The sequence below is a fragment of the Corvus kubaryi genome, unplaced genomic scaffold (genome assembly GCF_017639235.1).
Source record: "Corvus kubaryi isolate FWS band 111438036 unplaced genomic scaffold, C.kubaryi_AGA036_p1.0 74, whole genome shotgun sequence".
In the NCBI taxonomy this organism is placed as follows: Eukaryota; Metazoa; Chordata; class Aves; order Passeriformes; family Corvidae; genus Corvus; species Corvus kubaryi.
In genome coordinates this window covers 10,678,460-10,700,990 of record NW_024582061.1, presented here as the reverse complement: position 1 = coordinate 10,700,990, position 22,531 = coordinate 10,678,460, and the positions used below count along the sequence as shown (strand labels likewise).

Sequence of the window (22,531 nt, the reverse complement as noted above, 5' to 3'; positions counted from 1 at the left end):
TGTGATGAGATACAACCTCTGAGAAGGGCAGCACTGGCAGCAGAAGAGTCCAAAGTCCTCTCTTTATCCACAGAAGCACTGCTTCCTCCACCCCCTCCATTTTTGGGGTACCAGGGTGAGTCAGTGTTTATCCCCTGTTCCTGTCCTCTGCTGAGGCTGCCAGCAGTGTTTCAGGGACAGCAAGGGGCTGGTTGTCGATGTGGAAACCAGCCCCTAACAACAACTCGTTTCACCAAAGGGCACAGGCAGCCATCTGACATTGACAATGTTGAGTGACTGCTGACCTTGTTTTTAGCGTCAGCTGATATCAGCTGGAGCCCTGCCAGTTTGCACCAGTTGAAAGTCTGTCCCTTAATGGTGGTGATTATCCTGATTTTTACAGTGGCGCTGAGAAAGTTGCAGCTGCTGTGCTTCACATCCTTGACTTTAATTTGCTATGCCTCAGTCTTTTGGTGTTATCTTTAGAGGATCGTGCGAGAAGAACGTCTCTCCTTGTTCTGCATCAGTCATTTTTTCCCTTCTTATTTTGTACGAAGAGAGATTGCTCAAGCACACTGTGGAATGAAAGCCATAAAACTATAAATTACACCTCTGCTAGGTCCACAATATGTTACCAATTACATCTGCCATATTATTCGTGTCCAGGGGGAAAACATACATCAAACCACCCCCTCTCTCCAGGCAGGTCAGTACTGTACTAGAAGGAACACCGTGATTCTTCTTAATCAGTGGAAAAACAAACATGGTTTTGGCTCACTCACATGCGATCTTTGTGTCCAGGATGACAAGTTGAGTAGCACTGCTGCGGTTCTCCGAGCTCGCCGCCTGCCACATGCCATGGCATTCGTGACAGCATCATTGCCCTGTGGAAAGGAGAGAGGAGAGAAGGTACTTAGAGGGGCAAGGAGCTGGAGGGAGTCTGAGAACCCAGTTGCAGAGACCTTGGAAATTGCTGCCGAGGAGGTTGGGGGAGCAGGGGGTAGTGGAGTTAAAAAGAATGCCAGCAAACAATCAGAAATCCCCTCAGAGCCAGGAGTCATGTCTGCAGAGGGCAGCGCGCTGTGGTTTGCAGGGCTTCCTTGTTAGAGAGAGGTCAGCAGGGTGTTGTGTTGCGTGTTCAAGCCCAGGTGAGAGTTTCCCCGTGTATCCTGATGGGGTTTTCGTTTGCTTCTGCCCCGTCCTCGTAAATTCGTCACTGCAGCAGGGATGAAGGCAGGGGTGGTGAAGCAAACTGGAGTGATTGCTTGGCTGGTTACTTCTGAGTAGTTACTCATGGTGGGTTTTGGCTCACCACACCACCTCTCTCCTGAGCACTTCCTGGCCTTTGGGCTGCTGGGAATTAACTGGAAAAGAGTGTTGGGTATGTTTAGAACTGTTTACTTGACTACTGAGCTTTGTGAGTGTGGAGTGACATCCATATTTTTATGTATGGGTGTATAAGTTTATTTATACGTGCGTGTGAGTGTGTACACATGAGCTGCAGAGAATCTTCTGAAGAGGAACATGAACTAGTGAAGTATGAGGAGGCCAAGTCAGATGCTGTCAGGCCTCCACATGAAGAAGTCGTCCATGTGCACTGCAGAGTTTGTTGTGGTTTTGTTACTGAAGCATTCATTCAGCTTTTAACTTTTTAAAGTTGAAAACAAGTCAAGGTTATGTTTGTGCTTAATAATTCAACAATGGTGCCAGCTCAGCATATTGTCTTTTTCTTCCCTAGTCATTCTGGTTTATTAAAAAGAAACACTGATGACAGATAGAAGGGTGAAGGAGGCTGTGCCTTTCTGCTCTAACTCCTGCTGGGCACTGACTCCTTCCCCAGGAATCCCCATGGATTTGTGTTCTTCACAATACGTTTGCCCCAGCAGACCTATCCCTACCCTGGGCAGGGAAAGCTGGCAGCAAGTCAGGACTTAGCTGTCCCCTTCTCTGTGCACCACATCTTTTTCCTCTGAATAGGCACATTTTCTGTTTCAGTGGAATATTACTCAGAATCCTTCAGTAAGTCTGTCTCAGTGATACATTATTTTCACTTTGGTTATGAGGTTGTGGGGTTGTTTTTTGATGGTCTGGGGTTTTTTTAATAAAGATTTAGAAGACCACTAACTCTTCTGAAACCAAATGAGCTTGCAAAAATTAATTAATTTTTGTCTTTTCTGTAAAAATAAAGCTATATAAGGAGCTAATTCTGCCACATGCTAATGTGTATGTTGCTTCATAATCAATGCTGTTCACTTCCAGGGGATCTGCTTTCCATTGTCACTGTGAATAAGAATAGATGAACAAAATTTTATAAATCTGGGAGCACTGAGAGCACACAGTGAAGCTCATGTTGTGTAACTCCCATCTCCAGTGTCCCTGAGCACAGAGTAGCATTGTGCACAATTCCCACTCGCAGACTTGGCAAGCAATCTGAAACATCATCTTCTGTTCTGGCTCCTCAACTTTATCTATGCACCTCCATTTTGTCACAGTGTATCATCTCCTGGTCCCATCTTGACTCTGTGCAGGCCAGAAGCTACACGGTGGTTTTATGGGAATAAGTGGAGAGCGTAAATCAGATCCACCAAACTGCTTAAGATTGGATGAGCCTGAGGATTTGAGATTTGGCTTCTGTAGTCAGAATACTTTGCGGTATTTGACATGAGTTCTTCCAGAGAGCTAGATATATTCCTGGAGACAATGGGAATAGGAGTCTCTTTAGGCAGAGGAGGTAAAAATAACATGTACATTCCTGTTATTAAAAATGAAAGGGGGGAGAGCAAGAGAGCAGAAATCTTGAATGTTAGTACAGTTCAATCCGGGGTAAGGATTTATTTTAGAGCATAATATTTTATTTGCGTCAAATACACATATCTGGAAGAACTGGCTTTTTGTGTGTGTGCATGTGCTGTATCTGAAGCTCGTATCCCATTTTCCTTTTCTGCCACTGAGCAAATGGAAAAAGCTGGGGAAGGCATCTTGACCCTGGTTTCACTCTGATGTTGTATTGCAGGTATGGCCTCGCATGTGCAAGTTTTCTCTCCTCATACCCTTCAGTCAAGTGCCTTCTGTAGCGTGAAGAAACTGAAAGTGGAGCCGAGTTCGAACTGGGATATGACTGGGTACGGCACACACAGCAAAGTCTACAACCAGAGCAAGAACGTGCAGTCCTCCCAAGCAGCCGCCGCAGCAGCCGTCAACGCCTCCCTCCAGATCCCCAATCCGAGCATCCCTTACGAGCAGACCATCATCTTCCCAGCAAGCACGGGGCACATCGTGGTTACATCTGCCAACAGCACTTCTGGTGTGGTTGCAGTGTCTGGGCAAACACTGGGCGGGCCACACAACCTGATGCGTCGCAGCACTGTGAGCCTTCTGGACACCTACCAAAAATGTGGACTTAAGCGCAAGAGTGAGGAGATTGAGAACACAAGCAGCGTGCAGATTATCGAGGAGCATCCACCAATGATTCAGAACAATGCCAGTGGGGCCACTGTAGCCACTGCCACCACCTCCACGGCCACTTCCAAAAACAGTGGCTCCAACAGTGAAGGGGATTACCAGCTGGTGCAACATGAGGTGCTCTGTTCCATGACCAACACGTACGAAGTGTTAGAGTTTCTTGGCCGTGGAACCTTCGGACAAGTAGTCAAATGCTGGAAACGTGGCACTAATGAGATTGTGGCTATCAAGATCCTAAAAAACCACCCTTCTTATGCCCGGCAAGGCCAGATTGAAGTGAGCATCCTGGCTCGGCTGAGCACAGAAAGTGCGGATGACTACAACTTTGTCCGTGCTTATGAATGCTTCCAGCACAAGAATCACACATGCTTGGTATTTGAAATGTTGGAACAGAACCTCTATGATTTCTTAAAACAAAATAAATTCAGTCCCTTGCCCCTTAAGTACATTCGACCAATTCTCCAGCAGGTAGCAACTGCCCTAATGAAGCTGAAAAGCCTGGGACTGATTCATGCTGATCTCAAACCAGAGAACATCATGCTGGTAGACCCATCCCGACAGCCATATAGGGTCAAGGTCATAGACTTTGGTTCAGCTAGCCATGTGTCTAAAGCTGTGTGTTCTACCTACCTTCAATCCAGATACTACAGGTAAGAGACCGGGCTCATGTAACACTACTAGAAGTATTTTACCTATGGAAATTTTCCTCCATTCATTTAAATGAATGAGAGTCATCCCTTAATCCTAAACAGAGATGGCTCGTAGAAAGGCTTGTTGATGATAAGAAAAAATGATGTTGTAACCTCTTAGAGTTTACTTGCATTGAAAACCATTGTAAGTTTGTAAATAATCATAAAGTGTTGTAAAAATAGGGTTTGCCAACTACAGTTCAGAAAGCCTTTCACTTCTATCAGTACTTTGTTCTCTCTGGAACTGTTTCCAGAAGAGGGGATGTCCATGTTTCCATTCCAAGTCAATGGATATAGGTTCTTCATTTCAGAATTACTTTAACCTAAACAATCAATCTATATTTCAAATGTGTCTTACAGTCTGTACTCATATATGAAACCAGAGGCTTTACAAGTGCAAGGTTGGCCCACAGGAAGACTGTATGGATGCAGAAGATGGTTTGTCAAGGATTAGTTTTCACACAGGCTGTGAGTCAACAGTAGTATTCTGGCTGGCTCTTGTCTGCTCTCCTCCAGGCAAGTAGACAGCCTGGCCAGGCTGGAAACACCTATGGCCACGTGGGAAGCTGTTGGTAGAGGTGAATGAGTATTGTCAGTGATTTGGTGTTGGACTGAGGACCTGTTGTTGTCTGTGGATTTCCACTCACGGGGCTTCGTTACGTGCTAGGATGGGGTTCTGACCTCTGCAGAGGTGTGCCTGAAGTGAAATGTGTGAACCAGCTATAGCCCTCTTCAGTCTGTTGAACAGTTTCAGCAGAGCAGCCTCTTTTCATAACCCCTGGAGGGGCATCCTCGCCCTCTGTCTTGACTCCAAGACACAAAATCTCTCTGTAGATGTTCTCAGGTCCTCTCTTTGGTACCAGTCACCTTGATTCAGCATCCTAGGGACGCTGAATTCTACTGCAAGAAAAGCAATTCTACTGCTGCCTTGGGGGTGGGGGAAAATAGTGAACAGGGTGAAGGGAATTTGTCTTAAGATAACAGCTGAATTTAGAAATGTTCAGACCACATTTTTGTTGTTGTACTTCTGTGAAACAGGGGCAAGGAGAGAAAATGCGATCCTTCTTGATGACTGTTCTAATGAAAATCAGTCCTGGCAGCATCCACAGCTCATCAGATGGGTTACAGAAAAGCAGGGTGGTTGATCTCTTTGTAAATAGGAAAGAAATCTGTCTGCATGGGGAGGACTGGGGATGAACAATTAACGTGAGTTGATAACAGACCTCTTTCCTACTTCATAAACTTCACAGTGGCAAAGCCTACCTGAACTCTGAGCTTGGAGAGAGTTAATTTTCACAGGAACAGGAACTTCGATAGTGTAGCACTGCAGCAGCTGATTTTTATCTGCTTGTCCTTTGCTCTGAAGGAGGCCAGGAAAAAATCCCCAGCCCTAAAATAGTTTATACCTCAGAAGAGGGTTATTAAATAAGATACTCTACCTGATGACAGTCCCTTCGTCCTGGAGAGACATGTTTCTGTGGTAAATATGCAAAAGCTTTTAGAGTTGCAATTACCTGACAGACTAGAAAAAAAAAAAAGAAAGAGAATACAGGCATTTTGTTGCTGAGTTACCTGTGATTCTGCGTTAGCAGCCTAGGTCCCTAGCTAGGGGGGACCTAGGAGGGGTCCCTAGCTAGGAGGGGCACCCAAAATGAAATGTGTGACAGAAAGCAGAAATGAAAGAGAAAAATGGTTCATTCTCAGTGACAGACAAGGAATATTTTTGTGGCAGTCTCTGGGGAGGAAAAGGCCTGATAAAATTTGCTTTTTATATTTTAAATGTTATTCCTGCCCAGTCTGAAGTTGCAGCTTGATACAGATAATAAGTTTTGTCTGTCTAATTCTTTCCTTGTTTTCCATGCCTGAACTGGTGGGAGGAGGGGAAAAGGGGCAGCAGCTCACCAGGAAAAAAAAAAAGAAAAATCTCATTGGGTTGAATTACATCAGCAGGGGGCTGCTGATTAAGCTAAATTCAAGTCATGAGGAAAATTTATGTTCTTCTTCATTTTCTGATGGGGAAAATACAGCACAGAGTAAAACCCCTTCCACTCTAAAGTGAAGGAACTTTCATGCTAAGGGAAACACTGGGCTTTATAAAGATTTCATGTGTCTTCCATTTAATTTACACTTGTTTTGCTTACTAGAGTATAAAAGGCAAGGGGGGCTGACTTCAAGAAATGGCACATTTAAGCTGGATGTGAAGGAAAAGCTTCCTCAGACTAGTCAAACCTCTCAGACTCTTAAGCAGTTGTGCTAAGAAGGGACAGAAGCCCTGTGCCCCATGCATATGAAGTAGAGGCTGGATTTCAGCTGGAGGTTTTTTATCATGGACTTTTGCGAGCAAACTCCTAAGTTGTCTCCATATTTTATTAACAACCTGCTTTTTCTTTTTCGTATCACTACTTTTGAGAATGTGATGGCCAAATCCTTTGAAGGATTGAAAGGTGTGTGGGATCCTGCTCCTTCTCAGAGCGGTGTAAGGCCCTTCCCCTTCCTGTAAATGATAGGTCTGTTTTCTTCTCCTGGAGGTAGAGGACAAAATGTCTTTAAACAAACTCTGTGCTTTTTCTTGACCTGAATCTGCATAAACCAAGAGAGCCCCATGGCTGCTTGCAGACTTTCCATGAGTGATTGGCCATTGCTGCCGTGTAACGTGCTCTGAAGATGAACGGGATCCCTTGACCAAGTTTCTTGTGGGAGGAATGGTGAATAGACTTGCTGTCATGCTGCTGGCACTGCTCAGGGGCCCTCACTGGGTGCCCCAAGCCCAGAACTGTCTCTGTCCCACCTGGGATATTTCTAAGCAAATGCTCTCTGGAAGGATGGTGGTAGCATTGAGGTGACAGAACAGGATGAAAAGTATCAAAATGTCTTTAGTACAGCAGAATTGAGCTCCCAACCTTCTTAAGAGGATACAGCCTCCTCCAAGCTAGATCTGCTGCCACAAGTGGTACTCTGGAGATTGGAGATCTGTCTCCCTTGCTCCTGACTATAGGGAGCCCATGGGAGGCAGAACATGATGGTCTAAGGTGGGCTTTGCAGGAACTCCCCCGCTGCCAAGAATCCCTCTCTGGGAGGGCAGTGCCATTGTGTCGCCAGTGCCTGCTGCAGGCCTCAAGAGAAGGGAATGAGCCCCAGCAAGGTCACACCATGGGCCCTGCCTGACATGACAAAGGACATCACAGACACAGTCTGTGGTCAGAGTAGTCATCTAAAAGGGGAGTGCTGTGAAGAGGATCATCCCTCTTCTGCTCACCCATCTTCAGCCGGTGGTGCAGAACTCCCTGTGGTGCAAAGTGTCTCTCTCATGGTATCCTTAGCCAGCGTGTGTAGGACCTGACTGGTCGCTGTCCAAAAGTCCTTTCCTTGGGAGAGGAGTCCCAGCCTGTCCACTCGGTCACCATAGTCCTTCATCTTGTCCCTTACCACCAGCTGCATCAACCTGGGCCTGATTACTGACCCTTCAGGGAGGTTTGTGGTGACGTGGCCATGGTCTGGAGGTGCCTGTGTGAGGAACTGAAGCTAAAGATGAAGGGCTGCTCTGCCCAGCTCGCAGTGCAGGAGCAGGGCTCTGCACTTGGCAGTTTTAGCCAGACATGCTTAAGCTAGAAATGAAGCCCTGTTCACAGAGTAATGGATCAAAAAGCTGTGATAGCCTCTGCATCACAGGGTATCTTCCTGGGATTTTATTTTTGTCCTTCTCCTTTTCATGCTGCAGTTGGAAGGGGAGATCATTGAGCTAGTTTCTATGATATCCATTTTGCAGAGGGTCAGAGGAATGAATGACCAGAGAGATCCCTTCTGGGTTGATAAGCCACGTATGAACAGCTTCCTGGGAAAACCCACATCCTGAGAAATACAAAGCTCAGGCTGCAACAGATGGCGCCTTTGTTAGAGCCCCCATTCATGCACCCAGGTGGAAGAGGGGGTACTGCCCTCTGGGAGGTGGGGGTGGTTGGGGTGGTAAAGAGAGAGTTGAGGTCATCCCTTGTTGGAACAAGAGTGCTTTCCTGTCATGAGGTGGCAGCGTGGGGGTGCCTGGAGCAGTCGGGCTGCTCATGGGGGCACTACCAGTTTGTTACCTTGCCCTCTTGGCTTTTCTTTGCTGTTCAGCTGAAACAGCTACTGTGTTGGCACCTCAGGGATGATAATATTTTGCTAATTAATGGTGTAATCACCTTATGAGATTTAAGTCTTTCAGAATTTGCAAAATATTGCAGATATAAAATAATGGCTGTCACCCCTTCACTATTAGCGAATAAATTCAGGTTTGGTTCCTTGTTTCCAAAAGGCTTTTGGTATGTGGCTTGTCTGGCTTGGGTTGAGATGTGTGCTTTGTAGGTAAATGGCCTTTGATGAATGTTTGGATAACAGAGAATGAAGCTGAGTATCAGTTTGAAGAGGTGTTTATCAGTCTAGTTTCAGAGGCTGCAAGAAAATAGGCATGCATAAAGGCTACGTGCATGTTGTCAACTGCCCATACAGAGTGTGTAGTGAGGCTGTGTGCAGGCGTGGGTTTTAACTGGCTCTACATGCTTAGCTGGGTGAATGCAGGTCTGAGGGATGCAGGGGGCTAAACTGGATCCATCTTGCCACACATGGACATTGTGCCATGACAGGTATCCATCCCTCGGCCGTACTGACAGGAAGCCAAAGCAAGGTCGATTTCTGAGCAAAGTCACAACCTATTCCCCATTGTGTGACTCACAAATGTGTCATTCTGGTCAAAACTGCCCTTTAAATGAGGCAGTTGTAATGACACAGGGATGGGCTGTGCTTATTTGTTTACTCACTGAATTGGCATCTGGTATGTCCTTGTATAACAGTGTAATGCATTTGTATTTCAAAATCTTCTGCCATTCTGGACTTGCAAAAACTTCTCTATCTCAGATTTGACTGCTTTTGCAGCTGTGGGAGCCACATCGTTCCATTTCAGTCCTACCTGCAAAATTCACTGCTTTACTGGCTCTGCCTCGCCAAGGTAAAGCGCAGGATGGTTTGAGAAGGAAAGTTTCTTGTGAGGACTGGAGTGAAACCACAAAGTTCATTGCTGAAGTCTAAGCTCTGTTTCACTTGGTGACGATCACGCCTGGTAGGACTGCAGGCTTGCAAAACCGGCAATACATTGCAGAAGACTTTGTGGAGGAAAGCAGACTTCAAGCTATACTATTTTAAGCAGTTGTTAATTTCTTTCCCAAGGACACTTGGAGTTTGAAGATGTTTTTTTCAGAATCGAAATTCAGCAGGATTTTTTTTTCAAAACCAAAATCAGGATTAATTGAATCTCAGTTTTATTGTACCCAGACCACCAAGTCTTGGAAGGCAAGAGACATTTAGCTGAAAGCTTTTGGCTTTGGCCCACCTTTGGAATAGTCAGGCCAGATTGGTTTTTTGGTCTTACAGGACTGAAGCAAAGATAGTTCTTTGCCAAGTTCATCTGTATATAAATCACCTCGGAGAAGGGATGGTAAATCAGCGTTGTGCTCATGGTGCATCCAACAGGAGAGTCACTCTGCCTGTATTCCCTATCTGGGTTCTAATTTAAAACAGAAAAGCCTGTATTTCAGCCTGAACCATCTCCTCAGACTAGACCCTCCCTAGTGTTTTCTTTGCTAAAACCATCTTACTATTTCCGTAGTACGTTTTATTTTGCTCTGAGCAGACATGCCAGCTCCTCCTTTATCTCATCAAAGCTGGTGATGTGCCCCTTTCTTTGAGGCGCCACAGCACCTCCCTGCACAGCTCCAGCTCATGATGCTGGCCTTTCTCCGAGAGGAGCCCTGCATCCCTGTGTGGAGTCAGAAAGGCCATGTAACACAGGAGGGCTTTGTTTATTTATTAACTAAATGGATAAAATATTCCCAGTTACGTGCCTCCTGGCCCAAGAAGATTTGTAACAAAGGGCTGTTTGCAAGGAACCTGACAGGGAGCCTTTTCCCAGCAAAAGAAGTCTTCCGTAGACCAAGGAAAGGAGAACTGTCATGCTGTTTCCTTTTGCTTCATCTGCGTCTGAGAGGTGGAAAATCAAATATCTCAACTGAGTGCTGAGCCAAACGCTTCAGTCCCCTCTCCTCTCTCTGGCAACAGCTCCTATATGGCAAAGACAGGGCACTGACAGTAATTACTCCTGCAGATCTCAGTTTTGTCTCAGTGGCTGGAGAGGAAGGAACCTGTGTGTCCACTGGCAGGGATCAATTCATTAGGGGTGTTGTGGATCAGAGATGAGCATGTGAACAGCAGCCAGAGGCAGGTACCAGGGTCGGAAGCACTGTTCTTCCGTCAGCTGGTGCCACCCCTCGGGTGAGGGGCTCTGGGTCTGGTGTAAAAGAGCAAACAAAACCTGGGGAGAAGAAGGTAAGTGTAGTTTTCCCAAGGCTGCTGCAGCTTTTAAGCACATCAGTGATCCCCTCAAAGGCAAAGGCAGCCCTCTGGATGCAAGCAGCCCCCTTCACCCTCGGGGGCACTGCCCACAGCCCAGGCAGTGCTGTGTGGGCAGGAAACAGAAGGAGGAGCCACGGTGATGTGGCTGCTGACCAGGGCTCAGTGGTCAACCACCAGCTCTGACACAGGTCCTGCCCAAACTGGGGTAACTCATGTCATCCTTCTTCACATCACCTCCAGAGGGACATGATTTTGGAACTGTACTCCCCTTTCCCTCCACCCTATCTACTCCATGACTTACACGTTTAAACAAACCTTCCCTCTGTGGGCATTTGCACCACCCAGTGCCACGTAGTTCCAGGCCTGGGGCTGACCTCCCCAAAAGCAATACCTTACCATTTGGAAACAAATAACACTTCAAATGGGGCTAAGCTGGAGTTCCCTCATGCTTTCTTCGAGGGCTTGCAGAGAGGAGGCAGTGTGCAAATACGCTTGTTACCAGTCCATGTACTACCACCTGAAGTCATCTGGGAACTCTAACATGAACATCACAAACCTTTTTCTTTTAAACCCAGCAGAGAATCCTAAACTAATCCCTACCTTCTTTATACTTGCTGTCAGAGTAGTTTCAGTAGCATTGTGAAGATCAGGGAGTGGCTTGGAAGTCACACTCTCCCCACTTGTAGGTTGGCTACAGTACAGGTGTTGGGTTTATGGGGGTTTTTTTTTTCTCCTTTCTTCTCCTGCTACTGTTTCTCTCTCATCACCACCAAAACAAGCCTGTCACAGGATTTCCTGCTGTCTATTTTTCTTCTCTTAAGCTTTGTAAACACAGTAAGTCCTGTTAAGGCTGCAGCCTGGCGAAATGATGTGAAAAATCAAGGTCACTCTTGTATTTACTGTACCAGGGCAAGCCTGAAACAGCTGCAAATGGCCAGGTTGTTTTACTTAAAAAGAGCTATTTACCTACAAGAAATCAAAACCCTTCTAATTGCAGCTATTGGCTGTAGCACTCCGACTCCATCTCTGTAGGATGTAAAAGACATACTGTGTTTTGGTAAAGATACCTGTGCTCAGCCCAGGGGCTGGGACATGACCAAGCTCAGGACGGTGAGGAGCAGTTGCTTCTGCAGCGACAACATGAGTGGAGGTGCAATTCACAGGGCTGCAGCAAGAGCCAGCTGCAGTCAGAGACAGCTGTTTGCACGTGTAGGAAAAGCATAAAGTTTGGTCTCTGCTTCTAGTTGCTTACTTCTGTGGTTTTGTGTTTGCTCTTCCTCCTCTCCTCCCACTCAAGTCACTTCCTCACCAAGTGCAAAGGAAGCAGAGCAGGGAGAGGGTGCTCTTCTTTTCAGCTCCGATGACAAAACAGCAGCAGCTCACAGGAGCAGTGGTGTGGTGACCCACAGATGTTGCTCCAGCAATAGGTGGCCAGTGAAGGAGAGTGCACTGCAGTCACTCTTACACACTAGTAGCATTTTCTATGTCTTCCTACATTTATTTCAGTGCATGTTTGGGTCAGGGCAGTGATGGCTGCTGAGAAGCAAAATGAGGTGGGGGGCTGTTGGGATGAAATTGGTGCTCCAAGTGTGAAAATAAAAGAATTATGAGTAGTGAGATTCCTCATCCTCTCCTGAGTATGAAAAAGCATTAGCAACACAGTTTGCACAGGATTTCAGGGATACTTTGCTCAAGTACCATGTATTTAAATCCTATCAGGTTTTTACCTCCCCCTGTACATTTGCTCAGTGCAGGCAAGAGATGTAAATGTAACATGGAGGAAGCTTACTGTGTATGTCTGTGCATTCATTAGGTTCACAAGTTTTAGGCCCCAGCACAGCGGTACTGGAAAGCTGTGTTACACTGAAGAGCATTTTCTGGTTAGAAAGTATTTCTGCTCTGCTGCTTATTAGCAATGAGGTTAGAAAAGTGACTGACGTTGGTTTATAAATGAATGAGTCATTACCAGAAGAGAAAAATTACCTGAAGATGCGGTAGTTAACATAGGGTTATACATTCCCCATCTTCAGACCCCTGAATGACATGACTCCAGTCTCCAGTTTCTATCTTCTCAAGCCATTTGCTGCACTGATGCCTCCAGTTAGCCTAAGCTTGTGTAAAGGCACCTTATTCTCAGGTGGAGGCTCAGTAGCTACCTCCTTCACCAGGTTATGCTGGGGAAAAGGAGTAACTCTCAAGCAGTTGAGAGTGGTTTTCTTGCTTGAAAAACCCTAATCTTGTGGCCTGACTTAAGCTGAGTTATAGCCACAGCTGTTACCTGTTTAAGAAGGAAGGTCAAGAAAATGTCCTTGCCTTTTAGGCCAGATCATACAAGAGTTGTTCTGTGGTGCTTTACAAGGAAAAAAGAAATGCAGAAGAGAGGCATCCATATATATACACACACACACACACACACACACACACACTGAGAGATTCACAGTTTTAAGAGGAAGAAAGAAAAGGGAAGTGGCTCTAGGAACTGAGAGAGGGGAAGGGCAGAGGAGGAATCCTCTTACAGGCCATGGTTACCTGGAAGTTGGTGTTTCCCATATAAGGAAAGGTGTGGGAGGAAAGAAGATGAAGTTTCACCCTTGCTATTTGGAGACTTCAAGGCCAGAGATAGCCAATTTCCAAACAGGACAGCATCCTTCTCCTGCAGTGGGCTGGAAAGTAATCTGTGAGTCCCTGAGTGGCAGCTTGACCTTTGCTTTTTGCTTATTGAAGGACAAAAGTAATTGCAGACATAGTTTTACCTGCACAGACATGAGTCATTTTGCTTTACCTTTCATTTTTTGTTTTACCTTTACTTTGCCTTTGTGACTTCATGGGACCAGTACTTGGGTGGACATCCAGGTTCTGTCCCTGGTTCTGCTGGTTTGCATTAGCCAGAGTAGCAGACTTCTACTCACTACCAAATCTAGTGTTTGTCTGCAAAGGCTTCTGCTCAGGGAGAGAGGTGGGGTAGATGGGGGGGGAATTGACCTGAATCTAACTGGAGTGGCTCTGAATTGAAAACTCTGCCGTTCAGAGTGTTGGGTTAACTCCTTGTCATTATTTTGCTTTTTGTTAACCACTGCCATTTGCAGCTCATTTGAAGCAGAAGTTCTCAAGTGCAAGTGTAATACCCCAGGCCTGATAAGACATGAAGAGTGCCAAAAATTTTATAGTGTTATCACTGAATTTCTACATTTTTGAGAGGCTTGGGGCAGTTTTCAGATAACTCTAGTGACTTGCACAGCTTCTGAGCACAGAAGGATCATCAGCTGAAGCCTTTAGAGGAGAAGGAGAATTGTGTGTTCTAGCAGCTGATGCTTGTGCTCACATAGAGGCAGACAAGGAGAAGTTAGCAGTGTTTCAGTGAATTGACATCAGGAGCAGCTGTACTGCATTGAGTTGTTTTAACTGCACATAGCATGGTTGGATGGCTCGTGGTAGTAACTGCTGAGCAACACCATATTTTCTGCCTGTACTTTCCAGCCTAGATGTAGGTGTCTGTGCCATTTACCTTGTGCTGTTCTCCTGGAATGCTGTGTTTGCAGACACAGGGCTGTGTTTACAGCACCTCGTGCACAAAGGTTTTTGTGGCTGAGGCCCTTAAACAAAAGGGCAATAGGGTATAACAGTACATATGACAATGAGGGGTAGCACGCATGTTAATGTGACAGCTGGCGTACAGAAGGAAAGCTGATGGCCTTTTTTGGATTCACCAGGGTAAGAATTTGTGTTTCCAATAGTTGCTTCCATGCAGAGCTTTGCACTCACCGTCTGGGAGGGGGATGAGGGTGTGGAATGAGCATCTGATGAGTTAAGAAAAGTTTCAACATATTTAGTCTAAGAGTGTTTTACTTGCCAATGGGAGACTGCAAACAGAGAATAGTCATCCAAGAGGAAAATGGAGTATTTCTTTGATGCTCACAACAGTATTAAGAGGGGCAGATGAAATCCAAAATGTAAACAGGTTCAGCTGAGGCTAGATGAATTTGCTATGCTGTGCTAAAAAGTTAATGATGAAATATTGCCAGTTGATTTCAGTAGGAAGGAAGTGATGGTGACAGCCTATATCAGAAATAAAAGCTTATCTAAGTTATCTCATCCCCATAGTTGTCAGAAATACAGCTCATGTTGTTGTTAGCCTGTTAAATCAGTAGACTGGATTCTGAAGGGCTGCATGAGCACAAGCAAGAGCAGGAGGTAGTCATATTGTTGTTCCTGGAAATGCTTTTCTGGAGGCTCATTTGATAAGCTATCTCCTCTTGGCAGGTGCATGAGGGAGCAGGGAAGAGAATGGCAGTATGGGCTGGGTTTCACTTAGCAATGCCAGTATGGGTACAGGGATGTGGTGGCTCCAAATGTATTCCTTTGTAAGGAGGTCAAAGTACAGCTTGATGTGTAAGATATATAATGAGCGACAGAAAGAAAGGCATGTTAACTGTGTTGGAAGATAACATTCTGTCTTTTGAATGGATTCTTGTTATTGTCACTGATGTTACTTTCAGCAAAAAAATTATGTTGAAATTATTCTTTTTTCTCCATTGTTTAGCTCTTGTTCTCAGCTTTGTTATGGCCACAAAGAGAGGATAAAAATGGATTGGCACAAAGTTGGGTTTCCTGTATCATTTAGAGTTATGTTTTCAGCGCTTAGCACTTTGGTAGGGTCTGTACTTCATTTTGAAAATAGCAATAAAAGAGCAGAGAACATAAGAAAACACAATTCTATCTTTTTTTTTTTCCTAATGAAATTGTCAGTGCTAGCCTGAACTCTGCCTCTGATCTGTATGAAGTCTCTGAACTGTGCCGTTGGAAGAAAGCAGATCCAAAAGGAGAGATAAAATATCCATGTGCCTGGCTACTTTAGAAGGTAGTAAAAAGCTCCTGACGTCTTGCTTGTTTTTAATCTGTGTGTTTATATCTACATAAATCCTTTGGGAATAAACTTTAAACATTTACATTGGATTTAGGGAATTACCTTCCAGCATCAGTACCTATGATCCAGCAAGAGTAACTAAGATTATGTGGATGGCCCTCTTGGCTTTCAGAAATACGGGTAATGTTAAAGCATATGTTGAATGGCTGCTCAAATGAGAAATGGTAGTGATGAGCATGCAGTGTTGCAGTGGATTCGCTGTTCATATGTGTATATTGGGTGTGCATGGGGAGGTAGCTCATGCCTTGGGAAAAGGATCTGTCTGCAGTGTGTGGAAGCTGAGCACCAAGACACAGTGGACAGATCCCACCCTGTGCCACTTTGTTGGGCAGCTGCTGTTGAATGGCCTTTGAGCAAACCCAAGCTTTCAGTTCCATCAGAGAGGTGAAGAATTGCCAGCTGCTTCTTTCCAGCAGCTCTCGAAATGCAGCAGTGTCTGCCACATGTAAATTGTCAGGATCTTTTCCTAGCACCTTGATGCCCATCTCAGGCTCTGAAGGGCAGCCAAAGCAGAAGCTGGAGAGAGAAAAAGCAGCAGCAAACCCAGGATATGAGAGGTTGGTTCAGATGAAAACAGAGGATGGCAAAGGTCAGAGTTGCTCTAGATGGCCGACACAGCCATACAGACCACCCTTCGCAGCCCAGTCCTGTGGTTTGGTCTTACATGGGATTTGAAGAGGCTCATTTCCAGTTCAAGGTGTGCGCTTTTGAGCAACTGTGGAGCTCTAGCTCCTAGACACACTCACAGCTTTTACCTTAGCCTGAGGCTACAGGATCTGATTACTGCCCACAAAATGACATTTGAAGTTGTGTAAGAATCCTGTGTGCAGTCTGTAACTCTAGTCACTGCATTTGTAAGGGGGCCATCACAGCAGCCCAGTGACAGGGCGGACAGAAGAGCGTGGTGCTTGGTTCTCAGCAGAAAATGTGCCTGACTTGCTATATCACATAGATCACATTGCTTGGCAAGTGAGGGCTGGGGGAGTGGGGATGGTTGCAAACTTTGACTGGGGATTTCAGAGCCACTGCTATACTCAAGTACCTTGTGAAATGGCCACTTCCATTACATTTCCTCCATGCTTTTGCCTTTTGAGAGATCCACATTGTTGGGTTTTGCCTTCCCCAGCAGGAACGGTGCATTTGCTTGATCCTGTGTTGCCTTGCTGGCGTTTTGGAGCTGTGCCACACTATAGTATTCGCTGCTGTCGCCGTGTTCGTCAGCAGCGTGGCCAGGCACTGGGGTGCATTTCTGCACAATGCTTTGAAACGCCTGGCATGCTCTGAGTGTGCATCCCCACGTGCCTCGCAGTGAGCCAGGGTTCCTGCATGCCCACGTGGTGGCCGGAGAGCTGGCAAGTAGGTGGCATTGGCAGAAGCCCCCATGGCAGACAGAGGGGAGCAGGAACCCTGGTAGCAAGGGCAGGAGGCTGCTGTGGCTACAGCCTGAGCTTGCTTTGCTCGAAGCTGGCACAAGATTTTCCAACAAGGTCTTGACTGACCAGGAGCTTAAAGGCTTTCTTATCTGTGGAGAGTGACACAGACTGGTGGCAGCCCGTAATTAATAAAGATACTAACCCTCCTTATGCAACCAGGGGATGTCTGACAGCGTTACTAGGTAGTTGCTCAACAACAAGGCATGTTACAACTAACCAGCTGGGACCAATTATGAAAGCCTCACTAATGCTAGCAAGCACTTGCCTGTTCACATTGTTGGGCTGAAGTTGAAGAGATGAATGACTGCTGTGCAGCACGCGGGCAGGCTCGTGGTCGGGCAGTGCGTGGTGTGCAGCTGAAGCACAGCCAGCACATCGAGCACGGAGTGTCTCTGCACTGGGATGTGTTCCCTGAGCGTGGATGAGCCCCAGTGCCCAGCATCGGCACTGTCTGTAGCCTGTGCTCCCAGATGCAGGATGAGGAGGCACCCCCAGGGCTGCAGCACCATCTCCCTCCCCATCCGCAGCTTCTCCCACCCCCTTGCTGCTGCGGCAGCACCGATGTATGCCCAGTACCTCCTCAGCTGCTTGTTACGGGTACGAAAAGGGGAGGGAGGGAAGCGGGGGCTCCTACTTAAGGCTGCCTCATGAATTTTTAGTCACTACATGAAGATTTCAAGAGTGTGCAAATAAAACATAAAATGAAGCAGAAGACTAAGCGGCACTGCACAAAAGGAGGAAAAAAAAACCCAAAACACTGAATCATTGTCCAAAAGGTGCAGCCATTAGAGAATAATAATAGTTTTTGTGTGCAGTGCAGCTGGGGCCACAGTTGCAGAAGGAAGGTCCTCGGTGACCTGTGTGATGGCTCTGTTTGTTTAATGTGCTAAAACAAAGAACTGAAAAGCAGACAGGGTCCTTGCAGATAGTCGCAGGGCTTCTCTCTCAGTTCCTCTGTCTGTGCCCTCTTTCGCTGTGTGCGTGTGTGTCTTCATGCTCCAAATGCAACTAATCACAGCTCCATGCTCTTGGATGCCTTCCGTTGTGCATCCCTTGTCACTGCGCCCGGGCACTCCCTGGTTGTTGACTTGCTGTTTTTGTAATTTAGAAACTACAGCAAATAATAAGAAGTCAAATGGTTACTATTTTATTGTCTGTTTTTGTAATTCTCTGTCCTTCAGAACGAGCTCAGCATAATGACATTATTCCCACCCCTCCATCCTGACCTCAGTCTTTTTCTATCCATTTAGCAAATGCTGCAGCCTGCTCTGTTTTTAATGGGTGGGAATCAATGTGGCTTTTTAAAATTGGATTCTCTCTGCCTGCACAAACAAAATCAATGGTGTTACTGAGCATGTGCAGGTCTGTGTGAACGGGAGCAAGCCAGCGGGGTTTGCCACCTCAGCGAGGCTGGGGCAAAGCCTGTAGTTCACACAGGGAGGATCACTCTTCATTTCTCTGTCATTTTGGTAAGGGCTGACGAGCAGCTTGGTACTGTTTAGAAAGTAAAGCCTAGGCTGTGCTTTTCACCAGGGTAATAAGAGTTTTGAAGTGGTCAGTGTGAGGCTGTTAAAATGGGCTAAAACCAGACTAGTTTGAGTGCCCATAGGAGGTCTGAAGATCCCAGTAAAATGAGGTTTAATCCAAACCATGCTTTATTTCAGTATGACTTTACAATTGGTTTTGCCACATCTTCTGAGGTTCTCTGACTGTAGCCTGATTGGACCTTTACTCTCAGAAGTGAGTTTCAGGCGAAATGGGGTTTTGCTTCCTTCAGGCTAAGCATTTCTATACAAAAAAATGGGATGGGGAATTTATGTATCTAAATCTGTCTTTTGTGGCAGATTGAGTGTACTAATACTGAGCTGTTGTGGGAAAGTTGACTGGCAGAATTGGTCATGGCCTTGGGAGATGGAGGGAAGGGCAGATTCCAGATGGATGGTATTGTTTTGGGTTTTTTTAATTTACTGCTTCTTCAGGGATGATCTTCAGATTTAACACTATCAGGATTTTATTGCATGGTGTGGAAGGAATGGGTTCTTCCAGCATGTGCTCATGGAGACTGAAGTGTCATCCATGAGTTCACGAGGCTGTGGTAGATGATTGTGGGACTGTAGGAAATGGTAATGTGGAGGATATTTTCAATTAAAACTTAGCTGTGGAAGGTATATCACAATCTATACCACCAGTGTTGTCCTCACTGTGCAGAGCACCCCAAAACAGCGTGTATAGTTGTCTTCCAGGGGATAGAGTGATACTACTGACTCCGTGAGATGGAACACAGCAGTCTTCCAGCTGCAGCCAGTTCCAGACACCACTGACGCGGATCGGGTTCAAACCGATGACTTTAGTTGTATGTGAAAGACTCCAGAACCTTTTATCAACCTGCAGGGCCATTCAGTCATCTCACATAAACGCACATGCCAATGCTTGTTTTGAACAGGGCTTTGTTGGGAGCACAGCAAGCTCAGTGTTTTGAGTGAGAGCAAATTTCTGGCTGTATGACAGAATGGGTTTTCTAATCCTCCTGGCAGCTGAGGAGCTCTGGGTCCTGAACAGGAAAGGGTGGCAAGAAGGGACCTTCTCCTACTGACTGCACCACCAAAAGATGTTTGTTCGGTGCTCTACGTTTTCAAGATGAAATAAGAGTTCATTTTAAAATGCTGGAGTAGTGATGAGCTGAAAGGAAGACTTGTGTTTCTAATGTCTTCATCTGCACAAACAGGAGGAAAACTTAAACTGGTGTTTGGTTCCTGACAGCAACTTCTGCTGGGGTGACAGCCCTGGGATTTGTCCAGTGAAATCCTCTGACTTTGCTTTTCCTGACCCACTTCTAATTTCTTGATTGGTTTTTTGTTTTAAATACTGTAAATTCCTGTCATTCCTGGATTTCCCTTGTAAATGGGGGGGGTGGAGGGGGTGGGTGCATTTCTAACAAAACAAGGAAATTGATCTTCCCCTCCTGTTCTCTGTTGGAGTGAGGATTTCTTTATGGCCATCCTTTCATTGTGTGATTGTGAGTGGCCTGGACAAGTGAGACAGTTTAAGTATCCTGCACTCGGTATAGCTCACCCACGCATACATTATGAAGTACACAGAGTAGCTATAAATGATGCACAACTCGTTTCTCAGTGCAGGGCTTGGTGCATGTGTATGTACTGGTGGACCCCCTTTTTCGCTGTGCAGATACAGTTCTATACGTCCAAAAAGCTTGGTGCTCATTAAATATCATTTAAAAGAAGCTAAAAATGTGTCTTTATTGGCTTATTTTCTTTCCACAGACAACAAAGGTCCTACTTAATTATTTTCAAATGTTGGCAGCAGTGGGGTTTTCTGCAACTTGCAGATCAGTGCAAGAAGTGTTCAGCAAAGGGTCTAGTCATATAGCAGTTCTTTAACCGCCTAATTTCCACATGTAATGTTATTTTTAATCAATACAGTGGGGTTTTTTTCATATGAGCTGGTGTGCTGATTAACTCTGCAAAAAACTCAGTGTATTCTAGAATGTGCCAGGATGTGCTTTTTCTTTGTGAAGTCCCTAGGACAGATAGGTCATTTTTATTGTGGAGAGGCTTCTGTTAACTCTGAGAGCAAGAAGCTTCTCATGCTGCTTCTCTCCAGTGTCAACAGTGTGCTCTGCTGGGAGGGCTGGACAATGTTTAGACCAGGGCAGAGACTTCCAAATGTCCAAGCAGGAGTTCTGCTCCTTCCCAGGGACTCCTGCTATCCTGGGTTCCCTGTGTACTAGTACAGGAATGGGTGAAATATGTTGGTCAGTCTGTGTGTAGGGGAAAAAATAACAACAGATTCTTCTGTATTTCGGGTTGGTATTTATTGGGTTGGAGCCTTTATGATTAGAAACTGAATTAAAATGAAAAGCTAAGCTTCTTTGATGAACCCATGGTTGAGAATTAAAAAAAAAAAAAAGTACTGACTTTTTGAAAGAGTCATCAAATAATAGTAATAGTAGTGTTTGGTCTTCTCTAACTTGTTTTGGTGTGAATAAGTGATCTCATGTAAGGCTAATCAGAATGTGATTTCCCTCCAAAATTCCACTTCTTCAAATTTTTTATGAAAAAAACCCCCAACAGCAACAACCCTACCTTTTTCTTCCATTTTAACTGAAAACCTACCACTGAATGAAATTAAGTAAATGAAATTTGGGGGTTGGCTTTATTGTAACATTTTTGGTGGTTGAAGAACCAATCCAGTTTTACTTTATCGAGAGGAGAACTTTTGCCTTTTTTTTTTTTTACAAAGCAAACCAAGCCCTTATCCTCTTACTACCCTCCAGACTGTATGCTTAAACATTCTTCAACATTATTAGTTTTTTAATTGTAATTTTATTTTTTTGCAGTGGAGTAAAAATAATAAGCTGCAGTCTGAAATAGAATTGTTGCTCTTCAACTTCTCAAAGCAGTAAGGGAAAATAGAACACACAGTGAGTTTTAAAAATCAGCCAGTGTGTGGGATATGCTACACTGAACCTCTTTTCAGAAAAGAACTGGATTGCAGCCTTTAGGAACTGTGTTTACTGTAAGAGAAACTGAATTTAGACCAAGCAAAGGATGTGGGAAGCAGCAGCTTGGTACTGCTGTGATGGCTGCAAAGCAAAAAATTTAAAAAAAAAAAAAAAAAAAAAAAAAAAAAAAAAAAAAAAAAGAGCCACAGCCAAAACAGGGATTTTCCACCATGTGGAGAAATTACTGGAAATGTCTGAAAACCGTTTGTTCTGGGAACGTGCACCTCATAGTCATTTCTGCTCTCTGGCAATCCAGCAAAGGGTTAAATTGAGCGAGAATTGATTGGGGAGAAGACTGCCACAATGCTAAAGACTCATTTATTGGGAGAGCGTTATGCTGCTTACTGTAATTGCAAGAAATTAAAAGAAAGCAAATTAGCTGGGAGCTTTTCAGAACTCTTCCTCCTTTTGCTGACGTTAATGAGATTTTCCCCGTACCAAAGCAGCATTAATAACTTCTGCTGTGTGGCTTCTGTAAAGCCGTCGCTTACAAAATGAAGCAAACCCGGTGTGACAGCGAGGTGGGGAGCAGGGAGGGCCAAGGGGACGAGCACAAGGGGCTGAATCCTTTGGATAGGTTATGGATCTTGCAAATCCACGTGCAAGGGTAGCTCCAGGCCGAAGCTGTGCCGATGGGATGGATGTGTGTGGTGGATTGCCTGCTGCCACCCGCGCTGCTGCTCCGGGGAAGCGCGGCTCTCCCCAGTTCATATTCTGTGCTGGCTTTTGCTGGGATGATTTCGGCGAGTGGAAAGTTTATGTAGTAAAGGGGAAAATGTCACAGGCTGTTCTGAAGGGCTGTATTTATAGCCAAGGCATTTCCAGGAAGGTGAATTTCCTAAACTGGGGTGGAGGTCGAGGCAGAAGGGAAGGGCTTGATCGGGATCAGCTTCCGTAACAGGAATTCCTATCTTAAGCAAGAATCTATTGCTTTCCAAGAAACTGGGCTTTTCCACAGCTAGCAGAAGGGATGCTTCAGAGGCAGGGAAAGAGAAGAGTGAAATTATCCGCATTTGGAGGCCCCTCTGTGGGGAAACGCTGAGTTGCAAGCAAGTTGCATTGCAGGGAAAGGCTTTCAGCGGAGCAGGAACCCGTTCTGCTCCTCCATCTGCCCCAGGAGGGAGGTGGCCAACAGAGCTGT

At 45.5% G+C, this 22,531-nt stretch overlaps 1 protein-coding gene across 4 annotated transcripts in view; it reads left to right on the top strand.

Annotated features, from left to right (window-relative positions):
• The first annotated feature begins 2,992 nt into the window (after window positions 1-2,992).
• The window catches only part of HIPK2 (homeodomain interacting protein kinase 2), an 84,215-nt gene continuing 64,676 nt past the window's right edge, over window positions 2,993-22,531 (top strand). For all 4 annotated transcript variants that reach the window (XM_042051298.1, XM_042051296.1, XM_042051297.1 and 1 more), the window contains exon 1: window positions 2,993-4,091. In XM_042051298.1, coding sequence (XP_041907232.1) covers window positions 2,995-4,091 — 1,097 coding nt within the window. In that variant the 5' untranslated portion in view covers window positions 2,993-2,994. The remainder of the gene's footprint in view (window positions 4,092-22,531) is intronic.